At 41.9% G+C, this 26,491-nt stretch overlaps 2 protein-coding genes across 2 annotated transcripts; both read left to right on the forward strand.

The window, feature by feature from the left end:
- Window positions 1-521: 521 nt before the first annotated feature.
- On the forward strand, window positions 522-2,254 carry gpr132a (G protein-coupled receptor 132a). Its single transcript, XM_052145210.1, has 2 exons — window positions 522-623; window positions 1,293-2,254. The coding sequence occupies exon 2, from the start codon at window positions 1,298-1,300 to the stop codon at window positions 2,252-2,254; it is 957 nt and encodes a 318-aa protein (XP_052001170.1). The 5' UTR covers window positions 522-623; window positions 1,293-1,297.
- A 15,697-nt stretch (window positions 2,255-17,951) lies between these two features.
- On the forward strand, window positions 17,952-20,463 carry LOC127656819 (uncharacterized). Its single transcript, XM_052145298.1, has 2 exons — window positions 17,952-18,261; window positions 18,840-20,463. Exons 1-2 carry the CDS (start codon window positions 18,052-18,054, stop codon window positions 19,914-19,916), a joined length of 1,287 nt encoding a protein of 428 aa, XP_052001258.1. The 5' UTR covers window positions 17,952-18,051; the 3' UTR covers window positions 19,917-20,463.
- Window positions 20,464-26,491: the final 6,028 nt, after the last annotated feature.

Raw genomic sequence — 26,491 nt, forward strand, 5'->3', positions numbered from 1 at the left:
AAAAACCCCCGAAGAAGAATGAAAGTGAAAGTGGAGATTGATGGTAAAAAAAGGACCTAAATATTGATCTGTTTCTCACCTACACTTATCATATCACTTCTGAAGAAATGGATGTAACCACTGGAGTCTTATGGATTACTTTTATGCTGCCTTTATGTGATTTTTGGACCTTCAAAGTTTTAGTCACAGTTAACTTGCATTGAATGGACCTACAGAGCTGAGATATTCTTCTAAACAAATCTTCATTTGTGTTCAGCAGAAGAAAAAAGTAAATGATGAGAGCATTTTCATTTTTGAACTATCCCTTATCATAAAAAATAATACATAAAATAAAACATTAAATGTATTTTCCATGCCAATGTTTGGTTTACTACAGTGAGTTTCAGCATCTCCCTCTATAATCGCAGAATGACCCAGACACGTGTAAAATTGTATTCACTTGTTTATTTTTGCAGATGTCATGAATACTTGACTCATCTTCTAACTTCCTCTTCACGTACTGGAGAGAGCAAACGAGGTACGGTTGATGGAAACGAGTGTTCGTCCTGCTTTGGCAAATCGGAACTGATGTTTCTGTAATTAACATTTACGTTAAGAAGAACTTCCGCGAACATTTGAAAGAGGTATGTCATTTAATATTTTAGTGTAGTATTTATGTATTTGTCGTAATTAGCCTATGAATGGTTAACAAACATAAATAGAGTCAAAAACAAGAAATTTGCCCATCAAAATAACTCAATGTTCGGGGGAACACCACTTGTCACCTTTTGTTAAAGCTGTTACTTTTGGCGGGACTGTTTTGGAGTTTCCAGGTCTGTCATTTTTAGTACGTATGTTTTGCATATTTCTTATACGCTTATTTCGTAACCAACCTGTAGATTGGTGGTGCCATAATTACAGCTTTTAGTGGTTGAGTAAAGTTTTTTTTTTTTAGGTAACTGACAAACTGTATAGGCATGTCAATATATAAATATAATTTATATGACAAGTGTGTTTGTGCTAGAAATGGTACCGTATGTACTGGGCTAAAATAGCACTCTGTGCTGAACTTTAACAATTGAGGACTATATGCCTCTTAAAATGTTGTATTCAAGTTTTTGTCAGAGTTACTTAGTATAAAAGGATGTGTCTTTGTTGTTTAGATGGTTATTTCCATTTGTAGCCTAACTTTCAACATACTGTAACAATAGTGAAATCTGGAAACCCATGCTTTAATTAACCACTCAGCCATTCAATCAAAATGTGCATAGTTGTATTTAACTGAAATGAGTTTTTTCAATTCCTGATCCCAGTGACCATGAACAATACAACACCAAACCACACAAACAGTTGCAAGATCCCTTATAAAGATGAAAACACACTTCCAATTGTGGCTCTCTACAGCACAGTCCTTACAGTGGGTGTTCCTGCTAATCTGATTACAGTCTTCCTCACCTTTCTCGAAGTGCGTCGAAAGAACGTTCTGGGAATCTACCTCTTCAGTTTGTCAGTGTGTGACCTTATCTATCTAAGCACACTTCCAATGTGGGCCATTTACATCAACAAAGGGCATCGCTGGGACTGGGGGTCTCTGGCTTGTAAAGTCTCAAGCTATATCTTCTTTAACAACATGTACATCAGTATATTCTTGCTGTGCTGCGTATCTATGGATCGTTTTATAGCGGTGATCTATGCCGTGGAGTCTCGAGGTTTGAGAAAGATGAAGCATGCAGTGATGGTCACCATTGCGATTGTGGTTGTTGTTGCTGTGGGACACATTCCAGTTTTCACCATGTCAGAGGGCGACACTGAAGAGGAGAAGCAATGCTTCGAGCCAGACGAGCCCTCTCCTTTAGTGACAGGATTCAACTATGCCCGCTTCATCATTGGTTTCTTCATCCCGCTGTGCATTCTGATACTCACGAACTTAGCCATCCTTGCCAACGTGCAAGCCAGCGCTGGGCTGGAACCAGGGAAGAAAGTCAAAGTTCGTAACCTGGCTTTGGCTGTCATCTTGTTCTTTTTGGTCTGTTTCACCCCCTACCATGTGATCCTTTTGCTGCGTGCCATCAATTTTCACTTTTCAAATGGGGAATGTGATTTTGAAAGAAAAATCTACACACCATATACAATCTCACTGGGCTTATCTACCATCAACAGTGCAATAAACCCGGTTTTATATGTGCTTACCAGCAACAGTGTACATACGAGGATCCGCAATAGCCTGCAAGGTCTACGCAGCAGTTTAAGATCTTCTTCAGCATTTGATTTTTGAATTGTCAACTGGAACTTAATATTGGTTATTAATATTGATTTCCATACAATAGCAGTCAATATTGATTGACTAAAAGCTTTAAAAAAGTGAGCACCTAGGTGTAAATAACAACTGCCATGGTGTGGCTATTTGCACTCCAGTAGTCTATTTGAAACAGATATTTACAACAAACTGCATTGTGAGTGTCACTTCAGCTGGTGAGACTGTGCCTTTTCGATCCGGGTTCGAATTCATGTTTTCACGAATTCATGTTTCCTATCTCCTCTCTTAATATTTTCTTTAATACTACTTATAATAATACATAAAAATGAATAGAAATTTAGTTTTACTATAATAATATTGTAGTAACCATGTTTTCTGGTGCAAACCATAAATATAAACAATGGTGTTACTACAGTAATTTGGTGTTTATATACTGTAGTAATCATGTTTAATTTTTTTAGTTTTTGTGGTTATTAATAAAAACATAGCATGGAGACCCTCCCTGGTTTTCTATTGAACAAGAAGTCCTTGCCCCAATTTCACCATTGCAAAGCCTTTCTATCAAACTAATTGGAGAAGTTAAGTTGCACCCTGTTATCTCATATTTGCACATGGTCTGGACAAAAGTGTCCAGAGTGTTTCATTCGGACATTTATTTAAAAGTTGCCTCCAGCATATGGCTGAACCACAAATTATGTATTAATAAGTCCCCTTTCTGCTGGTCAAAGTGGATTGTGAACAGTTGATACACTCGGTGACCCATATGAGAGCGGAGTGTTGAGTTCCTTTGAAAATTTGGTTCAACATTTTGGGATTCACAGATCTCAGTTCTTTAGGTATTTACAGCTGCGCCACCTGCTCTGTATTGAGTGTGGCATGGAGTGGCACATCCCCCCCTTAAGTGGCAGACACTCTGGGAGAGGTGATTACTGCTTTTGGAAAAGGTCACGAGGAATCAGTGTATTACTCCCTGCTAATTCAGAGTCTGGGGGTCGGAGCTTCAACTTCTCTCAAGAGATTATGGGAGAAAGATTTAAACTTGGTATTGGAGGATGGAGTTTGGGCTAGGATTTGAAAAAATTTCAAGTCGGCATCTAGAGATGCAAGGGTGCGCCTTATGCAATTCAAGATTTTACATTGATTCTATTGGACCCCCTCTAGATTGTATAGGCTTGGTCTTAAAGACACACCCACCTGCTAACGATGCCAATCAGAAGATGGAGACACTATCTATGTTTTTTGTGGTGTGTTAAGATCCAGGATTTTTGGTTGAAGGTTCAGAGTATTGTGTGTGATACATTGGGCACTCAAATTTCATTTTGCCCCAGACTTTGTATTTTAGGTGATGGGGCGGTAATCAATATTGGGAATAAACACATAAGAAATTGGGTTCTAACCAGTGTTATAATCGCCAGACAAGTCGTTTTAAGGGGATGGAAGCTGGCTGGAGCGCCCCCATTTCAGGAGTGGTACCTGGAGATGAGGAGGGAGGCAGCTTTCGAGGAAGCATCATCTAGAAGAATGGGGAACTTGGATGTGTTTGTTGGGAAATGGCAAATGGGGCAACTATTTAGTGTTCTTGGAGTGCTCTCGGGGAGGGGCAGTGGAGAGAGAGGTATAGTTATAAATGTGTGTGTGATTATTTTATATATATATATATGTGTGTGTGTGTGTGTACTCGTGTGACCACAGGAATGTTTATTCTATGTATATATGTTTTGCTTTTCTTTGTTTATTGTATGAATCAATAAAATTTTTTAATCACACACACACACAAAAAACAGCATGGTTACATTTTGTAAGTGAAGGTTAGGTTTGTTTTGACTTTATTGTCTGTTCAGATTTCCTGGACAGAAATTCATCAATTTAGAGATAGGGGTTGGTGTAATAAATACAAATAAACACTGCTGTGATGCCCCTATACTGTAAGTATTTAATTAGGGGTGCAAATAGTATCTGCCATTATTTTTTCCAGGGTTGGGGTGCAAATAATATTTGCTACTATTTGCACTGGGGTGTAAATAGCATCTACCTTTTTTGCACCATGGTGCAAATAGCATCTGCCCCCCAAAAAACAACAGTACCCCACATTTTAATTATTTACTCTCACCTCATTGATTCTTTTGTCCTGATGTTGGGTCATGAGATGTGCAAGAAGTGATTGTGTGCCTTCAGAAGACTTGCAATATGATGCATGAGTCACATGGACTATTTTTAGGCCACTTATTGCCCTATTCGGACATGATTAGTTTTCTATATGACATTTGAGTTACAATTATTGTCACCTGATGTCATGCATTAAACACATTGAATTAATTTAGGTATTTAAATACATTTTTAAACTTTATCTTTTAAAATGACTTATTTTCAAAATAATTGTACATAATTATTAGATTTATTGATTTAATTTGAATTTAATAAAATTACTTATTATGAATACCTTATTAAAACAAATGTCACATGAGTTTATTGAAGTGGCTGCTTATAATAACCACTGAAATAAGACTTTTCTGTGATTAATTGTATCATTATAACATTACGTAACTGAGCAGAGAAATTAAGGTGAATATCTTACCTGTCGCTGATATTACAGTTGCCAGTCTTAGACGTTTCCGTGATTTGGCACTCCTTGTTTATTTTATTTTATTATTTTATCGTCAGATATTCTATATTGGCTGGTTTAAGCTGGTTGCCCAGCCTAGCCAAGCTGGTCAGTTAGCTGGTTTCAGAGGTGGTTTGAAACTTTTAGCTGGTCAGGTTAAGACCAGCCAAGACCACCCTGACCAGCTAAGACCAGCCTGACCAGCTAAGACCACCCTGACCAGAAAAGACCAGTCCTGTCCGAATAGGGCTTCTCATAATGTATTTTGACCTATATAAACCATTAAGATCTGCATGGTGCCCACCAATTTTCTGCCTGCTGCGTAACTTTCAGTGGATGTAGATTTTTTGCCATCCGACGTATAATAAGAAAATATCAGCATGTGGTAAAACTCACCTTGTTTTCTCCACTCAGTTACAAAAAGTTATAATTATATATATTATTTAATTGGGTTTATTATAAGAAGGCACTTCTATAAACTCATGTGAATTATTAATGTCTATGGGTTTGGAGTAACATGAGGCTAAGTAATTAATTGCATCATTTTTCATTTTTGGGAAAACTATTCCTTTAAGGGCTGGAAAAAAATATTCTTTGTATATTAATATCGTACTTGAGCTAAGTCAAAGTGTAAATGCAGAACTTTTCAGACTTAAGCCTCATTGAAAAGGACAGAGGTTTGTGAGGTTGGTGTGAAATTAATGTTTTTCATCTTAAAGTTGCTAAAAGCATTACACCACATAGTTATAGAGGAAATGGTTAGAGGTTAGCAAGATGCTGATATTTGCTGAGAAGAGGAAAACTGTCTCCTTGCAGGCGACAGTCTAGACACGTACATAGTCTAGTACATAGAAAGAGGTTTCATTCTGCAAGGAATACAATAAAATAACATGCATGCTCTTGTACATATTTCTGGCTGCCATTACTGCTGTATTTTAACCTAATAAATGAATTATAAATTATAGGTGGACAAATATATCGAGTAACCTATCTGAAGTGAATGACAGTACAGAAACATAATATCAATTAATATTATAATTTTAACTATGACAGCCATTTGGAGAAATGAGGACAAATTTGACATGTAACTATGGTTATGCCAGAATTTATATTCATTATATTCTTGTATAATTAAAATCATAACACCTTAAAGTGTCAACCATCAGTCAAATAGCACTTTATGAGAGGAGTAAAACGATTTGTGCAGTAAGAAGTGATGAATTTGATGAAAAAGATGTATGCAAGCTACATTCAACTTGCAGATTACTTTTTTATTAGTAAGTGCACAAATAATAGGCTACCCATAAAATGTGATATGAGTGTAATTTATTAGTGTAGAAACATTCAGGTGTATGCACCTAATTGCTGGATGCAAGAGTTTTCTCAGTACAGAGAACTCAGTAACTTTTTGCTTGTGTCATCTAGGAATTGCAGTGACACCTTGTAGCGTGGATGCAACATCATTCATAATCAGTAGTTTTCAGTCACAGATGCCATTATAGATAATCACTATTCACAGTCATCCATTATTAATTTAATCCAAGAGTGAAAGTGTCAAAAAACAGGATGGTTACTGAGATTAAGTGAGTAGTATTTGGCTGGTCATGTGATTCTAGCATGGCAGCCCCCATGGTAGCCAACCAAAAGAAGAATCCAGTCATATCAGTAACCTTATAAAAGTTTTTATTCTGCATGGAGAGGGTCCCCTCATGGGGGCTGCCCTCAGTAGTATTAACTCTATTCTGGTTCATGTGGTTTTCATGGTTCACGTTCATTTTTAACTTGTCCTAAGTGTTTTTACCACTTTTTACTTTGAAGTAAAACCTTTTAGAATCCAAAACAATCTCAGAATTTCCATTAAACATTTTAAAGAACAATAACAATAGCCCAGAAAAAATAGATGATGTGCATTAAAGCTTCAAACATAGTGTTTGTGTGTGTATAACGTGTATTTAACATGGCCTTTAGCTGTCTGTGAACTTCCTGTACGCTGGGATGTAACAGCAAAAACCACAGTAGAGTTTGAGCAGATTGAATAACAGGAAACGTTGCAGTCAATAACATAATCTGGACTGCCACCTGAAGTCCAGATTTTTCCTTGTTATTTATGTAAAAGTGAAGACATCTGATACTCAAATAAGATCTGGCTCAAATAAGATTTGTTTAAAGGACAGCCATTAAACTTGACTAACAGACAAATTGGGTGACACATTAATATGGTAATATAGTTGTAAATGGTCCTGTTATCAAATTAGTGCTCATCTGATATTAAAGTTAAAAGTTATTTTCATACTTTGGTTTTATACTCAATTGTGGAGAGGAGTGGAAGGAGGATTTTTTTTTTTACCTGACAGATGATAAAACAGGTGAAAAATCCCAAAGACATAAATTTATATAAGGACTCAAGCCATATATAGAGATTTTGTTTCCACGAGCAATCACCACTCGCATTTAATACAAAATTCAAAATCTTCTGAAGACAATTTCAAAAAGACTATTTGTTCATTTAGAGACAAAACAGCACAACAGCCACATTTCCACTATCAGGCCAGTGCGAGCCAGGGCTATTAACTGACCTCGGACCTTGAGACCAAAATCGATCTGCGATCCCACCACTGGGTCAATTGCCCCACAGCATTGCCCTAAAACCCGCCTTTTAGGTTGTATGTTGCTGCCAGTATGTTGCCCTAGTGCCAATGCCACACACCCCACTCATAATTTCATAAGCAAGAGCAAGTAGGTATAGAGCTGTTTAGGAGTGACGTCAACTTGTAGGCGAACCCAGAGGTAATTTTGCCATGGGTTCCCTCTGGATTTTAATATGGGTTTTTATAATGGGGTTTTTGAATTTTTACAAATAAATAAAAATAAGGTCTGTGGTAAACATTAATTGACGATACATGGACATTCTTGTTTTGTTCTACAGCAGAAACGACACACAATCATACCACAAATGTGAATTTTGAAGCCACCGTGTGTTTTCAAGGTGATGTATGTTTTTCAATAGGCTACCACTTCAAAATTCACATGTGAGGCAAGGCAAGGCAAGTTTATTTATATAGCACATTTCATACACAATGGTAATTCAAAGTGCTTTAAATAGAAGAGATTAAAATAAGAATAAAAAAATAAGAATAATTGAAACAGTTTAGAATAAAATAAAATAAAATACAGTACAAACAGTCGGACACACAGTGGCACAGTGCTCATTCAGTAAATGCACAGCTAAACAGATGTGTTTTGAGTCTGGATTTGAATGTGACTACTGTAGGAGCACATCTGATCTCTTCTGGAAGCTGGTTCCAGCTGCGGCTGGCATAATAGCTAAAAGCAGACTCTTCTTGCTTAGAGTGAACCCTTGGTATTTCTAGCTGATGTGATCCTAATGATCTGAGTGATCTGTTGGGTTTATATTCAGTGAGCATATCTGCAATATATTGAGGTCCTAGCCCATTGACTGATTTATATACCAGTAATAATACTTTAAAATCAATCCTAAATGTAACTGGGAGCCAGTGTAAAAACCTGAGGACTGGTGTGATAAATTCATATTTTCTGGTTCTGCTCAGAATCCTGGCAGCAGCGTTCTGTATGAGCTGCAACTGTCTTATGGTCTTTTTGGGAAGGCCAGTGAGGAGTCCATTACAATAATCCACCCTGCTGGTGATGAAAGCATGCACAAGTTTCTCTAGGTCTTGACTGGAAACAGAGCATCTAATTCTTGCAATATTTTTCAGATGATAGTATGCTGATTTAGTTATTGCTTTGACATGACTACTGAAACTGAGGTCTGACTCTAGAGACACACCAAGATTCCTGACTTGATTTTTAGTTGTTTGACCCCTAGCGTCAAGGTATGCATTCACCTTGAGAACGTCATCTTTGTTTCCAAACACAATGACTTCAGTTTTGTCTTTGTTTAACTGAAGAAAGTTTTGGCACATCCAGCTGTTTACATCATCGATGCATTGACACAGGGAGTCAATGGGGCTGTAATCGTTAGGTGATAGGGCTAAGTAGATCTGTGTGTCGTCTGCATAGCTGTGGTAAGCAATTTGGTTCTTTCTTTGAGGTATGACTGTGTGTAATTTATGTTGTAGAACAAATCATACATGTATCAAGTAATGTTTTCCACTGACCTTATTTATTGCATAAGTTACAAAAAAAAAAAAAAAACATTATATAAACTTATAGGAAAATACCGAGGGAACCCATGGCGAATTCGCTTCCAGGTTTGTGAGCTGGGGGCGGGATCTTCAAAAGAGGGCGAGGTTACTCCAGAAAGGGCGTGGTTACTCGAAAAAGGGAAAGAGGGTTGTGTCATGTCTGAAATCTGGCGTCATTTCCACTCACGGTTAAGGTTAGGGAAAGTGTTAGGCAAGGGGCTCCCTATTTCTTTAATGGAGGTTAGGAGCTCCTGCCTCTTTTTGGAGCAATGCCGAGACAGAACAAAAATAGGCTTTTCCCATTGAGATTCCCCACATTCATTGGATAGTTTAGACCTCATTGGATAGGAACACCCAGAGTCATATAGAGAGAGAGAGTTGCGACAACGGAAGTTCTAAATGCTTGATCGTCACGTGATTCACGTAGACTTCAGATAGTTCCAGAAAGTGCTTTGGCGGGCATTTCAAACTGTAGAGTAGAGTGACAGAACGTCTGGGTTACGTATGTAACCCCCGTTCCCCGATGGAGGGAACGAGACGTTGTGTCAGAGAAGCGACACTAGGGGTCTCTCTTGAGCGCCGATATTCACCTCTGGACTATTGAAGGGTGAGGGTCAAAATCCCTTGTCTCTTCAGATATATGAATATATATATATATATATATATATATATATATATATATATATATATATATATATATATATATATATATATATCCTTTTATATCAATATCTATCTGTATTCTGTTGCTTAACTTCTTTAATAAAGTGATGAATTAACTATATGCATGATCACATAATCAATTCTATTTTCTTATGCATAACTGAAATATACTTTGATTCATATGTGTGTTGAATGCTAACTAGTCTCTTTTACGAACATTCCAGAGTCTTTCTCTCTGTCCTGCACGTAGGCTGAAGGTCTTTTGGGGATAAGCTTATCTGTGATGTTCTCCAGCCTCTCAGGGGAGGGGGCAGAGAGAATGCGTTAAACATAGGTTCCAGATGTATTCTGTGTTTGATTGTTACCTTTCCATGACTAATTATATGGTTTAAAGTCCTATGTAATAATACCTGAATAGTAGAAGTGTGATTTTCTCTTATTATTTCTTTAGGGAAGAAATGTATGTTATTTCTACCCCTCTCCTCTGCCCGAGGAGTGAATATTTTATCTCTCTGTTTTGGTTTAAATGGCCTGATAACGTTGTGCTCTGGCTCTCTTGTGCCCAGAGAAGAACTGTCGTTCGTCAGTGTTTTGTGTGTGCGTTTGACCTTCTACCCAGGTTTTGAACCCAGGGATGCACACCAGGCTGACTTGAAGACGCCCCGCGACCATCTGCGAGGTCACTTCAGATGTAAATCTCGGGCTTGGATGACAAGTGCGCTGATTAATGTTGATAGGCCGCATAGCTGTCTATATGTTGTGACTTTATGGTCTTTTAGCCAATCAGGAGTAAAATAATGGAATGTACGTCCTTGCAAATGGTATAATTGATGTAAGATTTTGTGTAAGGTACGAGTTGGCTTTCGATCTCCTCGTGAGACTTTGCCGCTGGCTCTACCAATTTCACTGCAGACTATACTTCAGTAAATTTTTGATTCTTTAATTGAACTTCTCGACTCCTGGTCTTATTTCGCCATATCTGGTCCGGGTCACAACTGTTATACCCCTAACACTATGAAAAAAGGCCAATGAGAGTTGGCAACCAGTATTTGCATATGTAACCCAGACGTTCCCCTTCTGTCGCTCTCTCCACGTTGTGTCAGAGAAGCGACACTAGGGGTCCACTTATAAAAGTGCCATGCGCTGAGCCGTGTACGTGAACTGCTGATACAGGAGCGAGCAGGTATTCTTACGTGCAGGACGACCAATTGTACCAGGCTGCACGTACCCTTCCCCAATGCCCCATTTAAGCCATCAGGATTCCTTATCATTACCCTGGAGGGGGGAACAAGGTGCTGGCCGCCAACCTGGGAACGGGCCAAGCCTGGCCGGGCCTCTTTTCTCTCTATGTTTCTGGGCCCTTACACGCATTGAGGGAAGGGGGTCTTAGCCCTTATTCAGGGCGGAGAAGACCCTGCGGAGGCCACGCCTACCCGAGAGGGGAGGCAAGTTTAAGTGGCAAAACCATCAGAGGCCTGCTTAGGGCCTGTGTGGAAAAGTTGGTGCGGTGGTGGATCCAACCTCATAGAGGGGGGAACATACAGCACGGCAACCAAGGCAGCTATGACTGCCTAAGGGAAACACGGGAGTCCGCTCGCCAGAGGGGACAGAACTGTGGTGTTACACACAGGGGGAGTCCGAAGGAGGCCTTACCTGTGGAGCACCTATACCAGTACAGGGTAGCTTGTGGTACCTGCAGTGGCTTGGGTCAGCGAGTTCCTCCGCTGAACTGCGACCCACGAGGGCTAGGGAGGAATCGACCAGTGTCCCAAACCTGAGATCTCCTGGGAATGAAGGCGCACTGTTTCCCCTGGTTAGGGGGAAGGGCGCTAGGTACAAGCGATTCACCCGGTCAGATCGTGGGCATGCTACCGAGTTCTACAGGCTCGGTACCTGAGAAAACACGGGACGATACTGACTCAACTCGGAGATTGTAGAATCTCGCAAAAGTGTTAGGTGTTGCCCAGCCCGCTGCTCTACAAATGTCTGCTAGGGCAGTGCCCCAAGCCAGTGCCCATGAGGACGCAACACTCCTGGTGGAGTGAGCTCGGACCCGCAAGGGGGGGGCACGGCCTGGGTGTGATAAGCCAGGGAAATGGCGTCGACAACCCAGTGGGCGAGTCTCTGCTTGGAGACAGCATTCCCTTTCTGCTGTCCCCCAAAGCAGACGAAGAGCTGCTCAGAGCGTCTGGTGCTCTGTGTGCGGTCCAGATAAATACGTAAGGCACGTACTGGACACAGCAGTGAAAGGGCTGGGTCTGCCTCCTCCCGGGGCAGCACTTGCAGGTTCACCACCTGATCCCTGAAGGGCGTGGTAGGAACCTTGGGCACATAGCCCGGTCACGGTCTTAGGATCACGAAAGTATCTGCCGGACCGAACTCCAGGCAAGCGTCGCTAACAGAGAACGCATGCAGGTCCCCGACCCTCTTGATGGAAGCGAGCGCGATCAGCAGGGCAGTCTTGAGAGAGAGGGCCCTGAGTCCAGCTGAGTCAAGCGGCTCGAAGGGGGGTCTCTGGAATCCTCGATCTAACGACCGAGAGATCCCAGGAGGGGAACAGGTTAGGCCGGGAGGGAGTTATCCTCCGGGCACCTTTTAGGAACCTGACGATTAAGTCGTGCTTACCAAGAGACTTGCCGTCTACCGTGTCATGGTGGGCCGCGATCGCGGCAACATACACCTTGAAGTGTGCACTTCTGCGGGTCTTCGGCTCGGGAAGAACACCAGTCCGCGAACAGACGCCACTTTAGAGTGTAGAGATGCCTGGTAGAGGGGGCTCTGGCTTGGTTGATTGTATCTATGATGGTCGGTGGTAGGCCGGCTAGATCTTCCGCATCCCGTCCAAGGGCCAGACGTGGAGGTTACAGAGGTCTGGGTGCGGGTGCCAGAGCGTGCCCCGTCCCTGAGAAAGAAGGTCCTTCCTCAGGGGAATTCGCCAGGGAGGGGCTGTCGTAAGGAGCGTGAGGTCCGAAAACCAAGTCCGGGTGGGCCAGTAAGGGGCTACCAGAATGACTTGCTCCTCGTCCTCCCTGACCTTGCATAGCACCTGTGCAAGAAGGCTCACTGGGGGGAATGCGTACTTGCGCAGCCCCGCCGGCCAGCTGTGTGCCAACGCGTCTGCCCCGAGGGGAGCCTCTGTCCGGGCATACCAGAGCGGGCAGTGGGAGGTTTCTTGGGAGGCAAACAGGTCTACCTGCGCCTTGCCGAACCGGTCCCAAATCAGCTGGACCGACTGGGGGTGGAGCCTCCAATCTCCGCCAGGCAAGCTTTGTCTTGACAGCGCGTCCGCTATCACATTGAGGTTGCCGGGGATGTGAGTGGCGCGCAGTGACTTGAGTCGCTGCTGACTCCAAAGGAGGAGACGACGGGCGAGCTGTGACATGTGGAGGGAGCGTACTCCACCTTGGCGGTTTATGTAGGCCACGACCGTGGTGCTGTCTGTCCTGACTAGGACGTATTTGTTCCGAATTAATGGGAGAAACTTCTGTAGGGCCAGAAAAACAGCCAGCAGCTCTAGGCAGTTGATGTGCCAGCGCAGCGGGCCTCGGTTCCACCGGCCTGCGGCTGCGCGCCCGTTGCATACGGCGCCCCAACCCAATTTGGAGGCGTCGGTTGTGACCAGAACGCGTCGGGACACCTGCTGCAAGGGTACTCCTGCCCTTAGAAAGCAGAGGTCTGTCCAGGGTTTGAAGGTTTGGCGGCAGGCAGAGGTAACTTTTATGTTGTGCATGCCGCGGCGCCATGCTCGTCTCGGGACTCGAGTCCGGAGCCAGTGCTGAAGCGGTCTCATATGCATCAACCCCAGCGGCGTGGCCGCCGCGGAGGATGCCATATGCCCCAGGAGCTGTTGGAAACCTTTTAGCGGGACCATGGGCCTGGCTTGAAGGAAGCGAGGCATTTCAGCACTGACTGAGCACGCTCGTTGGAGAGACGTGCTGTCATTGGGACTGAGTCTAACTCCAGACCTAGAAAAGAGATGCCAGTTGACCTGAAACCCCAAACGGCTGAGGTGGCTGAGCACCTGGTCTCTTTGTGCGCATAGTAACTCTCGGGAGTGGGCCAGTATGAGCCAGTCATCGAGGTAATTGAGTATGCGTATGCCGGCTTCTCGGAGTGGGGCAAGAGCTGCCTCTGCGACTTTCATGAAGACGCGAGGGGACAGAGACAGGCCGAAGGGGAGGACTTTATACTGATACGCCTGGCCGTCGAACGCGAACCTTAGGAAGGGTCGATGTCGAGGGTGAATTGAGACATGGAAGTATGCGTCCTTCAGGTCTACCGCTGCGAACCAATCTAGATGCCGGACGCCAGATAGAATTTGTTTCTGGGTGAGCATTTTGAACGGGAGTTTGGACAAGGTCCGATTGAAAACTCGCAGGTCCAAGATCGGTCGTAAGCCGCCGCCTTTCTTGGGTACAACGAAGTAAGGGCTGTAGAAACCCTTCTTCGTTTCGGTTGGAGGGACAGGCTCTATCGCGTCCTTTAATAGAAGGGAGGCGATTTCTTGGCGCAGGGAGTGGGCATATTGGCCGTGTACTGCGGAAAAATGTACGCCCACGAAGGGGGGCAGAGACCTGGCAAACTGAATTGCGTAACCGAGTCGAATGGTCCGGTGCAGCCAGCGTGACGGGTTGGGCAGTGAAAGCCACGCCTCTAAACTCCGTGCTAGGGGCACCAAGGGGACGGGTTTTTTGGACGTACCCGGCGGGGCTTCGCAGCGGTGCGGAACAGGTAACGCGGCGTCGGGAGGCAATGTGGCATCCCGAGGCTCTGGTGCTGAGAATAAACTCAAAGCACTTACCTTGCTCCGCGCATCCGGCAGGGGGCGGGTTCGTGACTGAGGAGGAGGTCTGATGCTGGCGTCCTCTGGACTCGTCTGAACCGGCCGGCCGGGGAACAGTCGTGGCGCTGAAGGAGGGGATACCGCCTCCATGGAGCCGGGACTGTTGAGGCCTGAAAGCAGAGTGCCGTGAGAACGGCATTTGCGGGCCATGTGCCCCAGAGACAAAGGAAATAGCCCTTTTATTGAGAATTTGGGTACCGCAGCCCGTGTTAGGGGGTGCGGCAAATGAAAAAACAAAGGATTCTCCTCCCGGCCCTCCACCGGGGGACGGAGCGGTCTTACCACCTCCGGAGCTAACGTCTTGGGCTCTGGGTGCGTTGTCTCAGGAGCGCCTGGGAGCCTTCCGGGTCCTCAAGGGGGTCCGTGAGACAGGGGGCGTGCGCGTCCCGCGGTTTGCTCGACACTGGGGCTGAGAGCTGGGCCCGGGTTGACGTGGAGCAGGAGCTTGCCTTCTGGCCGCAGGAGGACACCCTCGGCGAGCAGACGGGGCATGGGGCGTGGCGGCAGGCTTGCGGCGAGGCATGATGTGAGAGATGGCCTCCGTCTGCTTCTTCACCGTGGAGAACTGCTGGGCAAAGTCCTCGACGGTGTCGCCGAAGAGGCCGAACTGGGAGACAGGGGCGTTGAGGAAGCGAGTCTTGTCGGCTTCACGCATCTCGACCATGTTCAGCCACAGTTGACGTTCCTGGACCACTAGCGTGGCCATCGCCTGCCCGAGCGCTTGTGCTGTGACCTTCATCGCTCTCAGGGCGAGGTCGGTCGCTGAGCGCAGTTCCTGCAGCATGTCGGGATCAGGATCACCCCCGTGCATGTCGTGTAGTGCCTTGGCTTGGTGGACCTGCAGGAGAGCCATGGCATGCAGGGCGGAATCGGCGCGTCCGGCGGCGCTGTAGGCCTTCGCTGTCAGCGAGGAGGTTGCTCTACAGGTCCGGGAAGGGAGTACGGGGCAACCTCGCCAGGTGGTAGGGGTACCGGGGCATAGATGGATCGCAACCGCCCTATCCACCTGGGGAATCGCCTCGTACCCATGGCGCACTCCGCCGTCGAGGGTGGCGAGGGCGGACGAGCCTGTGGCGATGTGACGAGTGGAGAGGGGTGCTCTCCACGAAGACGTCAGCTCGTCATGCACTTCCGGGAAAAACGGGACCGGGGGGGGGCGAGGCTGTGAGCGGCGCCCAGACCCCAGGAATCAGTCGTCCAGCCGTGATGGTTGTGGGGAGGATGGAGGGTTCCAAGCCCACGCTGTTGGCTGCCCGGGAAAGCATGTCGGTCATCTGTGCATCAGCCTCAGCCTGGGCTTGCAGGCCCAAAAGCGGCAGCCCAGGGGAGTCCTCAGCATCAGATAACACTCCCTCCGAAGCCGCGGCGAGCTCATCTGCTTCCATCGCAAGAGGGTCGGCAGACTGGCTGTGAGGCGAGTCACCACTGCCTCGAGCACGGACGGGAATCAACGAGCGTGCCGGGGTGCGGGTGGTCCGAGGGGGCGTACCCGGCGGAGCTGCACCCGCTGCCATCCCCAAATCGCCTCCATCGCCAGCCGCATCGTCCTCAATCCCGTGGGAAGAAGGAGCGACACGGGGGGCGGCTGGAATGGCTTGCTCACGGTTGTAAGCAAGCCGCGACCGCAACGTTGTCATGGTCATGTTCTCGCAGTGAGAACATGAACCATCCACAAACGCAGCCTCGGTGTGATCGCTACCTAGACACACGAGACAGCGCCTGTGGCCGTCAGAAGCGGAGAGCACTCTACCGCATCCAGAAACAACACAGGGGCGGAAAGGCATCTTTATAAAGACGCGTCCTTAAAAGGACGTTCAACGCCGCTGTGTTTTGCTCTTTTAGAGGAAATTACTCTTTTAAATAAAATCACTCTTTTAGGGAAAAAACTCGTGAGAGTTTTTGAATCTGCACTGTCGATGCGCCCAGGGGCAGGAATGCACAGCCGTGCAAACAGGAGAAAGCCGCTGTTGTGCGCTGTAGAATCCAACAGCATGCAGCAGAGGGATAGCAGGAACTCGGTGTGTACACGCAGCAGTTGCAGACACGACCATCGGCTCCGAAGAAATTTTCTGAATGAACTCCCTTATTTGCGCCGCTTAAATACCCGTATGTCCGGGGGCGGGACATGCAAATACCGGTTGCCAACTCTCATTGGCCTTTTTTCATAGTCCAGAGGTGAATATCGGCGCTCAAGAGAGACCCCTAGTGTCGCTTCTCTGACACAACGTGGAGAGAGCGACAGAAGGGGAACTGCGATTTCTGGTAATTAGTAGTCAATAAATGCATTTATTTTATATATTTATGTAACACACTGACATATGTATGTAGCATGAGTATGTTGTTACAGCGATGCTGTTTTTTTAAAGATCAAATCAGCTAATATTTGAGGATTAGTGTTCGCTTACCGTTATTTGCCTCAACTTATTGCAGGTTAGGGTTTCTGTTGCCTTTTTATGTTACCTCATGTTCATTGTTTTCACTAATCTCATGGTAACTAATGTCATATTTATGATTTTTCAGATAGTACAGAGACAGGCTGGTGACAGGTGATTTCCAGCTCGCACCGCACAATGGGTCAATGAACTATTAACTATTAGCAGCAGTTACGTAAATGTAAAATGTAGTGAAATGAAGCTTATTGTTTACAATTCTTACAATTCTATATATAGTAATATAATTATTTATGTATTATAAATATTATATATCTAATATATAATTCTTACAATACTTATTCATATACACAATATATTCAGCTTTAAAACAACTTAAGCATACTCGTATATAAACTGCCGTTCAAAAGTAATGAGGCTGAAAATTCAGCTTGGCATCACAGGAGTAAATTACATTTTAAAATACATTAAAATAGAAAAAAGTTATTTTAAATTGTAATAATATATTACGATATTACTTTTTTTTTTTTTGAACGATGGATGAAACTGAATCAAGAGAACAGATTTTACAATTAATAGGGTGTTCGTTACTAACTTTATACAGCTCCAATCCTTGCCTAATCTGTTAGTTATCCGATAACATCCCATGTCTCCTAATTTAATGAGTAATACTCAACTATGTTTTAATTTACAAGTTATTTTTATTTAGATGTACTGATAATATACAGAATAAGATAATATTATTCTTTAAACGTCTCACCTTTTAAAAGTGCGTCGCAAACGGTTTGTTCTGCTGCATCTCTACAGCGCATCATGTGTTTGCTGCTACTTCCGGGAACTATTGAGAGGCTCCACGAGCCGCCATTGCTGTAAAAAAAACGTTCCATTGGAGTCAATGGAGTTGTCGCAACTCTCTCTCTATATGGCTCTGGAAACACCCATCCTGTTATGGAAACGCCCACTGATTACTACACTGAGATTCCCTACTTTCATTGGATAGTTTAGAAACGCCTATCCCGGTTTGAAAACACCCATTACTGTTCCGCAGAGACCTCTACTCATATACCTGGCAATGCATGCAGTTACATACTTCTCAGCAAAGGGGAAACTCAAACTGAGGTATCAGACTCCAGAGACTAGCTAATCCTCGAATGAACATGGTGGAGACCGAAGCTGCTGTTTGTTTACTTGTTTTGGTCTTTGCTTTGTGGAAAGCAGGACAAAGAATCCACGATGAGGATCTAGAGGCTCAGCGACGCTTACGCCGAAAGCTCATGTTGGCTGCACAGCGCAAGCGAGCCGTCCGGCGACGAGCAAGTCGGTTGCAGCGAGAGCAAAAACGCCAACAGTATATGCAAATGGTATTCAATTATACCCGTAATATAAATGTATAGCTAATCGCCTTTTCTCAGATTGTAAGCCAATGTCAGCCTAACAACATATAACGTGATAACATATAGCGAGGTCACCGGTACTAGCCTACTTTAAAGTTACGGGAGTCAGACGTTGTTTTAGTCAGCTTTCGTAAACTAGCTTACTGCTCAAAATCACTTTTGTTTTACTAGTATGTTAATGTCTTTAACATAGCTAGTGAAGTAACGTGTACCTTTCATTATATGGTAACACTTTACAATAAGGATCCATGCGTTAATTCTATAGGTATCATGAATAACAAATAATAATATGTGTTTGCATCGTTTTATTAATGTTAATAAGAATGCACTTGTTCAGTGTTAGTTCATAGTGCATTAAAGTTAACAAATACAACTTGAAAATGTATTACTATAATTATGATGAAATTAACATTAAGCTCAATAAATGCTTAAGAAGTGTTGTTATTTCATAGTGCATAACATATTAAACTAATATGGTATAGTAACTAATGTTGTTATCAAATGGAACCTTATTGTAACATGTGTCCCATTTTATTGTTATACAGATGCATCACTACTATTTTGATATAATGCAGACATCCAAGGTATGGGCCTACCCCCGAACAAGTGACTGGTGGGAAATCACCGCGCAAAGATTCACTGATGAGCAGTGGCTGGAGGATTTCAGAGTTTCCAGAGAAACCTTCAAGTCCATTTGTACAACAGTGAAGCCTGCACTAGAGCGACGAGACACGGCATTTCGATTATGCATTCCTTTGGAGAAAAGAGTAGCCATTGCATTGTACAAACTTGCATCCACTAGCGAGTACAGGACAGTGGGCAACCTGTTTGCCGTTAGTCTGACGTCTGTTTGTCGCTGTTTGCATGAATTTTGTAAGGCTGTGATAACATTACTTCGGCCTAAATTAATCCAAACACCCAACCAGGCCAAACTTGCTGAGATGGCAGATTATTTTGAGGAGAGATTCGGAATTCCACAGTGTGTGGGTGCTATAGATGGTTCTCACATCCCTATTTTGAAACCTCCTCAATACCAATCAGATTTACACAACAGAAAAGGCTGGCACTCCATCATTCTACAAGCGGTTGTGGATGGTAAAGGGATGTTCTGGGACATAAACATTGGACAGCCAGGGAGGGATCTCAACGTCCGTGACTTTAGAAAGTCACGCCTTTGGGCTTGGGCCACTACCAGTAATGCATTCTCTGGCAGGGTTAGAAACATATGCGGAACTAATGTAGGATACTTTATTCTTGGTGACTCTGCTTACCCATTGCAGAACTGGTTGTTGAAACCATATCCTGACACTGGCAGACTTACAGAGGGTCAAGAACAGTACAACATAAGGACAAGTCGAGCCCATTGTGTGGTTGTACATGCTTTTGGGAGGTTGAAAGGCAGGTGGAAGTGTCTCAGTAAAAGGAATGACTGCAGTGTAAATGTTGTTGTTGATATGGTGGAGACATGCTGTACACTGCACAACCTTTGTGAATTAAACATGGAGAGATTTGTGCCAGAGTGGGGTGGTGGCGAAGATACTGTACGACCACCATGTAACATTGATAATGAGAGGTCAGATGTAAGAAGTGCTCTGCAACAGTTGTTCATGCAGCAGCAGTAATTTTATATGGCTTTATTGTGATAATTTGATTTCTACAAATATGTTTTTTATGTACACTCAGTTTGTTACTTTCACAGTGTTGTATTCTTTTACCTACTTCGTATGACATTACACTATATCGGACTATCTACAGAGTAAGTATATACAAATGGTGACTTTCATAACTGCCCAAAAGCCTATATTTTGATATCAGAGTAGGACCTTATTTACATCATAAAAAATTCACATAAGTGGACATTGCAGAAAACAAAAGGTGCTCATCAGACAACCATTTAGCGAATGCGCCCCTCAAAAAGCTATAATTTTCAACACAGTAGAGTGCTTGCAACAAATTGTTTTCAAATAAATGATTGTTACTTTCACACGTGACCTTTTACCTGCTTAGTAGGACATCAAACTATCTAAAAAAGCTACATTTGACATCAATTATTATTATTAATTTGATTCTTTTTAATTGCACATAGATGAGTGTAAATGTGTGCATGTATATTTTTATATTACCAGTGCTTTGGCAATGTAAATCTTTTTTTTACCATTCTAATAAAGCTGCCTGAATCTGTCTACAGAGTAAGTATATATTAACTGCCCAATAGCATTTATTGTGATATCTGAGTAGGACTTTATTTACATATAACAATTGACATAAGTGGACTTTAATGGTGCTCTTCATCCATATTTTTAGGGAATGTGCCCATCACAGAAAACAAAACGTGTGCTTGTAAGAAAAATATTTAGATTAAATGCCAATTAAGGCATACAAGAAAAGTCTATTTGTCATAATGCCTGCCAATCTACTGTATGTCTGAGGGAGAAGCAAGGCCGTAACCAGGATGTTTCAAATACCAAGGTCAAAAATACCCCCCAAAAATACCCCCCACACACACACACACACACACACACACACACACTTTAGAAATAAGTTTGGCTGACAACATATTTATTTGCAATAACAACATGTGCAAACTGTGCACCGTGTGTGTGTTTTCCTGTATCTGGGTGTGAACTGATGAACTATAACCTATAGTTGTGGCTTTTTGTTTTGAAGGATGCTCTGCCTCTCCTCATTAGAGTAGTGGCTTCTGCATTTATATATTGCAGGGTCATTGGCTGCAAAGCTTGAACCTTCTGACTCAGTGAGTGTCACATCTTGACTGTCTTGGGAGGGCCCTTCACCTATTATTTCCCTCTTTCCTCCTAACTCTTTCTCCTCCTCAACTGCCTGACGTCTCTCTCCTGTCTCCTCTGTTGAATTTAACATAATAATAATAAAACAAGTCTAAATAACTGACCATATTGGTCAGTTATTTAGACATGTTTTATTATTATTATTATACTGGCAATAACTGACCATAATAGCATTCAACAATAGGTTATGTTTGGGCCATGCTTATTAAAAGGATAATATCCATCACTTCACAACACATTAATTATCCATATAATATTTAGCTTAATTGTCAGTGCAGATTAGCTAGCTGCAACTCCACTGGATTTCAGCAGGATATAGGTTTGAATCTCATTGGTAGCCCTATTGCATCTCATATTGTAGGCTATTTGCTGCATAATCATTAACTTTCTCACCTTCCCTCCTTCTCTTTGTCTGCTCATCTTCTGCTGGCTTTCCAAACGATAATTTAGTTTGTTGGAGCCTTTTCATTTTCGGTCATTTGAATGAAAATCACAGGCAGAAATGAACATAGCGTCAAGTTTATTTTGAACAATGGATTTGTGGGTAATGAAGTTTATGTGAGCTGTGCGACACACTGCGTTGCGTTCTTTAATTGGTTTAGGAAACACTCCGCTACAGTCGTTTTGACATGACAGCAAAAACTCGCTAGTCGCCAAACTGGAAGCCCAGGGTTTGCGATACTGTGAAAAAACACAGAAATCAATTAAGCGTAACTTCCAGGACATTTTCTAAGTTCACCTATAAAATGTCTGATTGGATTCTAAGTGCAAACTGTACAGTTTGTTGCATCTATAGCAAGTAAATTAAACTCCACAGTACCTGGTCTGGTCCTTTGGTGGTATATGATGTGACCCCTCTGATTATGAATTGTGGAGTGGCAGGTCACTCTTCAATAAACTAACATAAAGGCATAATTATTTACTGAAAAGATTATTAATAGATTATTATTTTCTGCAATCTTGATAACTGTAGGTATGCACTCAGAGATGATGAATCGTCTAGCACACACATAAAACAAATACGCATGTTATCCATTAATCAAGAATATTGAGTTTATATTGAATAGCTAGCCAGATAAGTTCACGCTGACAACTTACCAACTGTAATGGCCATAGTGTTCCGAGTGGTCTCCCCACTAACAGCGAGAGGATGTCCCAGCACACCTTCCATGATTTAGAACCATTGAAAGTTCTTCCTTTGGGCACCGCTTTGATCACTCTTCATTTTCACGGTTTTGTATACTCGCAATTTATTTTTACTTTCCCCGAACCTGTAACGTTGTGCGCTGGATTGACAACTTGGCAAGTTCGCCGACAATTTACTTATAGGAGTAGTTCACCTAAAAATGAAAATTCTCTCCTCATTTACTCACCCTCATGCCATCCCAGATGTGTATGACTTTCTTCTACAGCACACAAATCAATATTTTTATAAAAATATTTCAGCTCAGTAGGTCCAAACTGTACAAATGAATTGGTGCCAAAATGTTGATGCTCCAAACAGACAATAAAGGCAACGTAAAAGTAATCCATATGACTCCAGTTGTTAAATCCATATATTTTGAAGTTATATGACAGATGTGGGTCCATTTGTGCTAGAAATTCTTCTCCCTGCCCAGCAGGGGACATTTGCATGAAGAATGTGAATCACCAAAAACACAAGAAGAATGTGAAAGTTAAATTAGATATTGACAGAGCAGGACCTAAATATTTATCAGTTTCTCACCCACACATACCATATTGCTTCTTAAGACATTAATTTAACCACTGGAGTCTTGTGGATTACTTTTGTGTGGACTTATGACTTGCATTGTATGGACCAAAAGATTGAGATGTTCTTCTAAAAATCTTAATTTGTGTTCTGCTGAAGAAAGAAATTCATAGTAAATAATGAGAGAATAGTTTTTTTGGGTGAACTATTCCTTAAATAACGTCACCGTATATCTTTACGTTGCACATTTTCATCAGCCCAAATATTCAGAATAGCCCTGATTTCGTCATCTGACCAGTACCGACAACTCTCCGTCCTCAGTTGGTCTGTTGAGGTAAGCCGGTAAGCTATATGAAAAATTGGGAAATTAGTATCTTGGTGCTGATCCTCTGACCTGACTCCACCTTTGACACTACCCCACTTCAGGGGTTGTTTGGTCCCCAGTTGGCCCAGGCCAAAAGCCCAGAGGAGGCACGATGAGGCCCTGGAAGTGACAGTAGAAAAGTAACTGGCCGAAGAGTGGAAAAGTGTCTAATGTCGTAGAAAATAACCATTTATTTTTATTAAATTGAGTTAAATAATTTTTTCAGTCCTTTTTGAAGACAAATAACTCACCCTGATGTGTAGTATTGAAAATAATAGTACTTTATATTCAGAAATTTACCAAAGACATTAAAACATTTCAGATATCTGTACACACATAAAATTAAAGTAGCATTTAAGAACAGTAAGCCATGAGCTTAACCCTTGTTCGTCAATAAAAAAAAAATTACTTAGAGGACAAAAATATCCGCATTAAAAAACTGCCATAATAATTTTATATAGTAATTTTTTTTCCACTTTCAATTACTACATTTTTAACCAAAATCAGTCCCAATCTTGACTACCAAATATTCATTGTTTTCAGGTTTGTTTATATAATGCCACTGTTGTTTTTATGAATTTTTTTTTTTCTTCTATATACTAAATGCTAAGGGGAATTTGTTTGGGGATTATCAGTCAGGGATATGTCAATGATTAGCAACAACACTGGTTTTGATGCATTATTATTTTTTGTGCAGTGTCAGATAAAAAAAAAATAATAAAAAACTCACTCTGGACAAAAAAAAAGTCCACGTTAAAAAAAAAAAAAAAAACTGCAATAAAAATATTATATATTATTAATATTATTTTCCACTTTCACAGACTTAGATTTTTTAACCAACATCAGTCCTGATCATATAACTACCAAATATTCATTAATTTTCAGGATTTTAACCCTTTAAATGCCACTGTTGTTTTACACACACACACACACACACACAAATTTCTCAATACACAAAACCCCCTCTGGCATCCATACCAACACACCCATACAATTTTAGCCGCATCATTTATTCAGTTGGCCTGCTGTGCTCTATAACACAGCAAACAGAAAATGGGGGAAAAGTATGTATATGCTCCATAGGCTAAACATGAGAAAAATGGCGCCATCTGGTGGAAAGTATATATGTTTTACATTTTGAAGCCAGGGCTCCGGAATGAAAGCATAATATCATAGAATTCATGGTTTTATGCTTTAATGGCACTGGGATCAAATATTGCAGTTTTAATGGGTTTCAATGGGGACATTTTTGTCCTTAAGGTCCTGAGTGTAACTATTTTGTGTACACAGTGTATTATAGATGTATTATTGGAGCTAAGTTTGAAATATCAAAATTCCCCCAAAAATGCACACCTTTAGCCAAATGTATGCTGTTGGCATTAACACAGCCAAAATTATTGGAAAAACTAAAATGACAAATATATAAATATCCTGAAGGTCACACAAGAGTTAAGAAAGCAGCAGATAAAACAATATATTAATCTGTATATGGCTGTGTTAGTTACCTGTATTGGTGAGTTGACAGTGATTTTGATCTTGTTAGGCACATACTCTATTATCTATGGTGTATTGTAACAGTCTCCTCTTTATCTTAGATGTGAACAAAGTGTATACTTCAAGTATGTAAGGAATTGTTTCCTGTGCTAGTGTGCATAGCTGTTCAGCCCTATGCATTTTCAGAGTCTCTTTGTAACAGGCTTTTCCTGGATATATTTGTGAAAGTGTTTACTTCAGAAGACCTTATCTGTGCTCATTTTGCATCAATATGTGTACATATTTGATCAGAACTGGCTGTGATACAGTATGTTTATGATTCAGTCTTTTAAAGTAGTGTGCATCAACATGACTATGGTCAGTGGCATAGGTCTCTGATAGTGTGCATGTGTAAATGTAATCTTGATTTACTGGAGAGGGTCTTTCATGTTCTGGTGGGGGAGCAGCTTCTTGGTGTACTGTCTGAGCCACTGGCGTGAGATCTGATAAAGGAATCCTTGTGCATTCCGACAATTCAATATTGGTATTAGCTACATACAGAAAAATGGTAAGCAGTCAATTAACCTTTATATTGCTTGCATTCAAATTGGAATTCTTTTCCTCTGTATGCATGATATATGCTATGAATCTGTCTGTAAATTGACCCTTCGCTAATCCACCCGGTTACTGTTGCTTGCTCTGACAAGAACTTCTCCTAGGAATGTGCGTTTTTGGCAAAATATTCTCAAAAACGGAATTGCTAGTATTCTCACATGGGCTGGAGTGAAGAGTGACTTTTTAAAGCACATTTATCTGAAGTTTTTTGTAAAGGAAATGGTTAAATTACACAGTAATTTGATTGAAAACTGTGGAGACTGTAAATCAGAATTGAGAATTGTGATAATTGAAACGATTATCACAGTCACTTAAAAGAGAAAATCAAAATATGATGGCATATATCCAGACCTGATAACAGTAGTTTAAGTGAACAGAACTGCTATAATACTCTCAATATGATGCTTTGAAGCAAGTGCTTGGCAGAGAAATGGTGGACGGCAACAGTTGCTAAAATAGTATTGATCAGAAGTGCTTTTAAGGTGGGCTTAGCGAAGGGTCTATTACATATATAAACTAACCTTGGTTTGAATAAGAGCTCCAGGATGGTCTTCAGGCACTTCTAGTTTTAGATCAGAAAGCACAATGCTCTAGAAAAATGGAAAGTTAATTTATTTTAACAGCACTACCTCAGAAAGTTAGATTTGTCCCTTTGACACAAAATAAGAAGTAACAAAACACATTAATAAACACAATATGTGTTTTGTTTTTGTTTATAAATTAATTTCTTCGACCTCACAATGGAATAGAATTGGGGTGGGTGGTATAACAAAATCTAAAATCACAGTACAAGTTATATTCACTGAAAAATGGTTTATATACTATATAACCATAAGATAATGCAGATTGTTTGATAATACAAAGTTAAATCCAAAACAAACCAAAATATGAAAATATTCATAACAAATGAATGATATTCTGGTAATTGTGCAAAAACAGCTTCACATTGAGTTAAAAACAAAAGACTAATTATAAATGAATAGTTCCGATAATAAATTCTGACTAGATGAGCCACATTCAAAGCTGTTGTAAAACAAATGATATACGTATGCATACCTGTGACTCCAGAAAAATGAGATTTTATATTATTGTATCAAGATGTGATTGACACATTTCTATCATCACACGGTATACAATCGTACTTTCCAGCCATAGAACAGACAAAAATCAATTTAGGCCTATAGGTAACAAATTTTCTGAAGCTGAAGTGTGTAACTTTTTCGGTTT

This window comes from Xyrauchen texanus, chromosome 16 (genome assembly GCF_025860055.1).
Source record: "Xyrauchen texanus isolate HMW12.3.18 chromosome 16, RBS_HiC_50CHRs, whole genome shotgun sequence".
NCBI classification, from domain to species: domain Eukaryota; kingdom Metazoa; phylum Chordata; class Actinopteri; order Cypriniformes; family Catostomidae; genus Xyrauchen; species Xyrauchen texanus.

Bases quoted from the DNA above. Each gene is read 5' to 3' on its own strand.
- gpr132a (XM_052145210.1), top strand. From the start codon at position 1,298: ATGAACAATACAACACCAAACCACACAAACAGTTGCAAGATCCCTTAT.
- LOC127656819 (XM_052145298.1), top strand. From the start codon at position 18,052: ATGAACATGGTGGAGACCGAAGCTGCTGTTTGTTTACTTGTTTTGGTC. The intron at 18,262-18,839 runs GTATTCAATTAT...ATTGTTATACAG, and splicing joins GCCAACAGTATATGCAAATG to ATGCATCACTACTATTTTGA.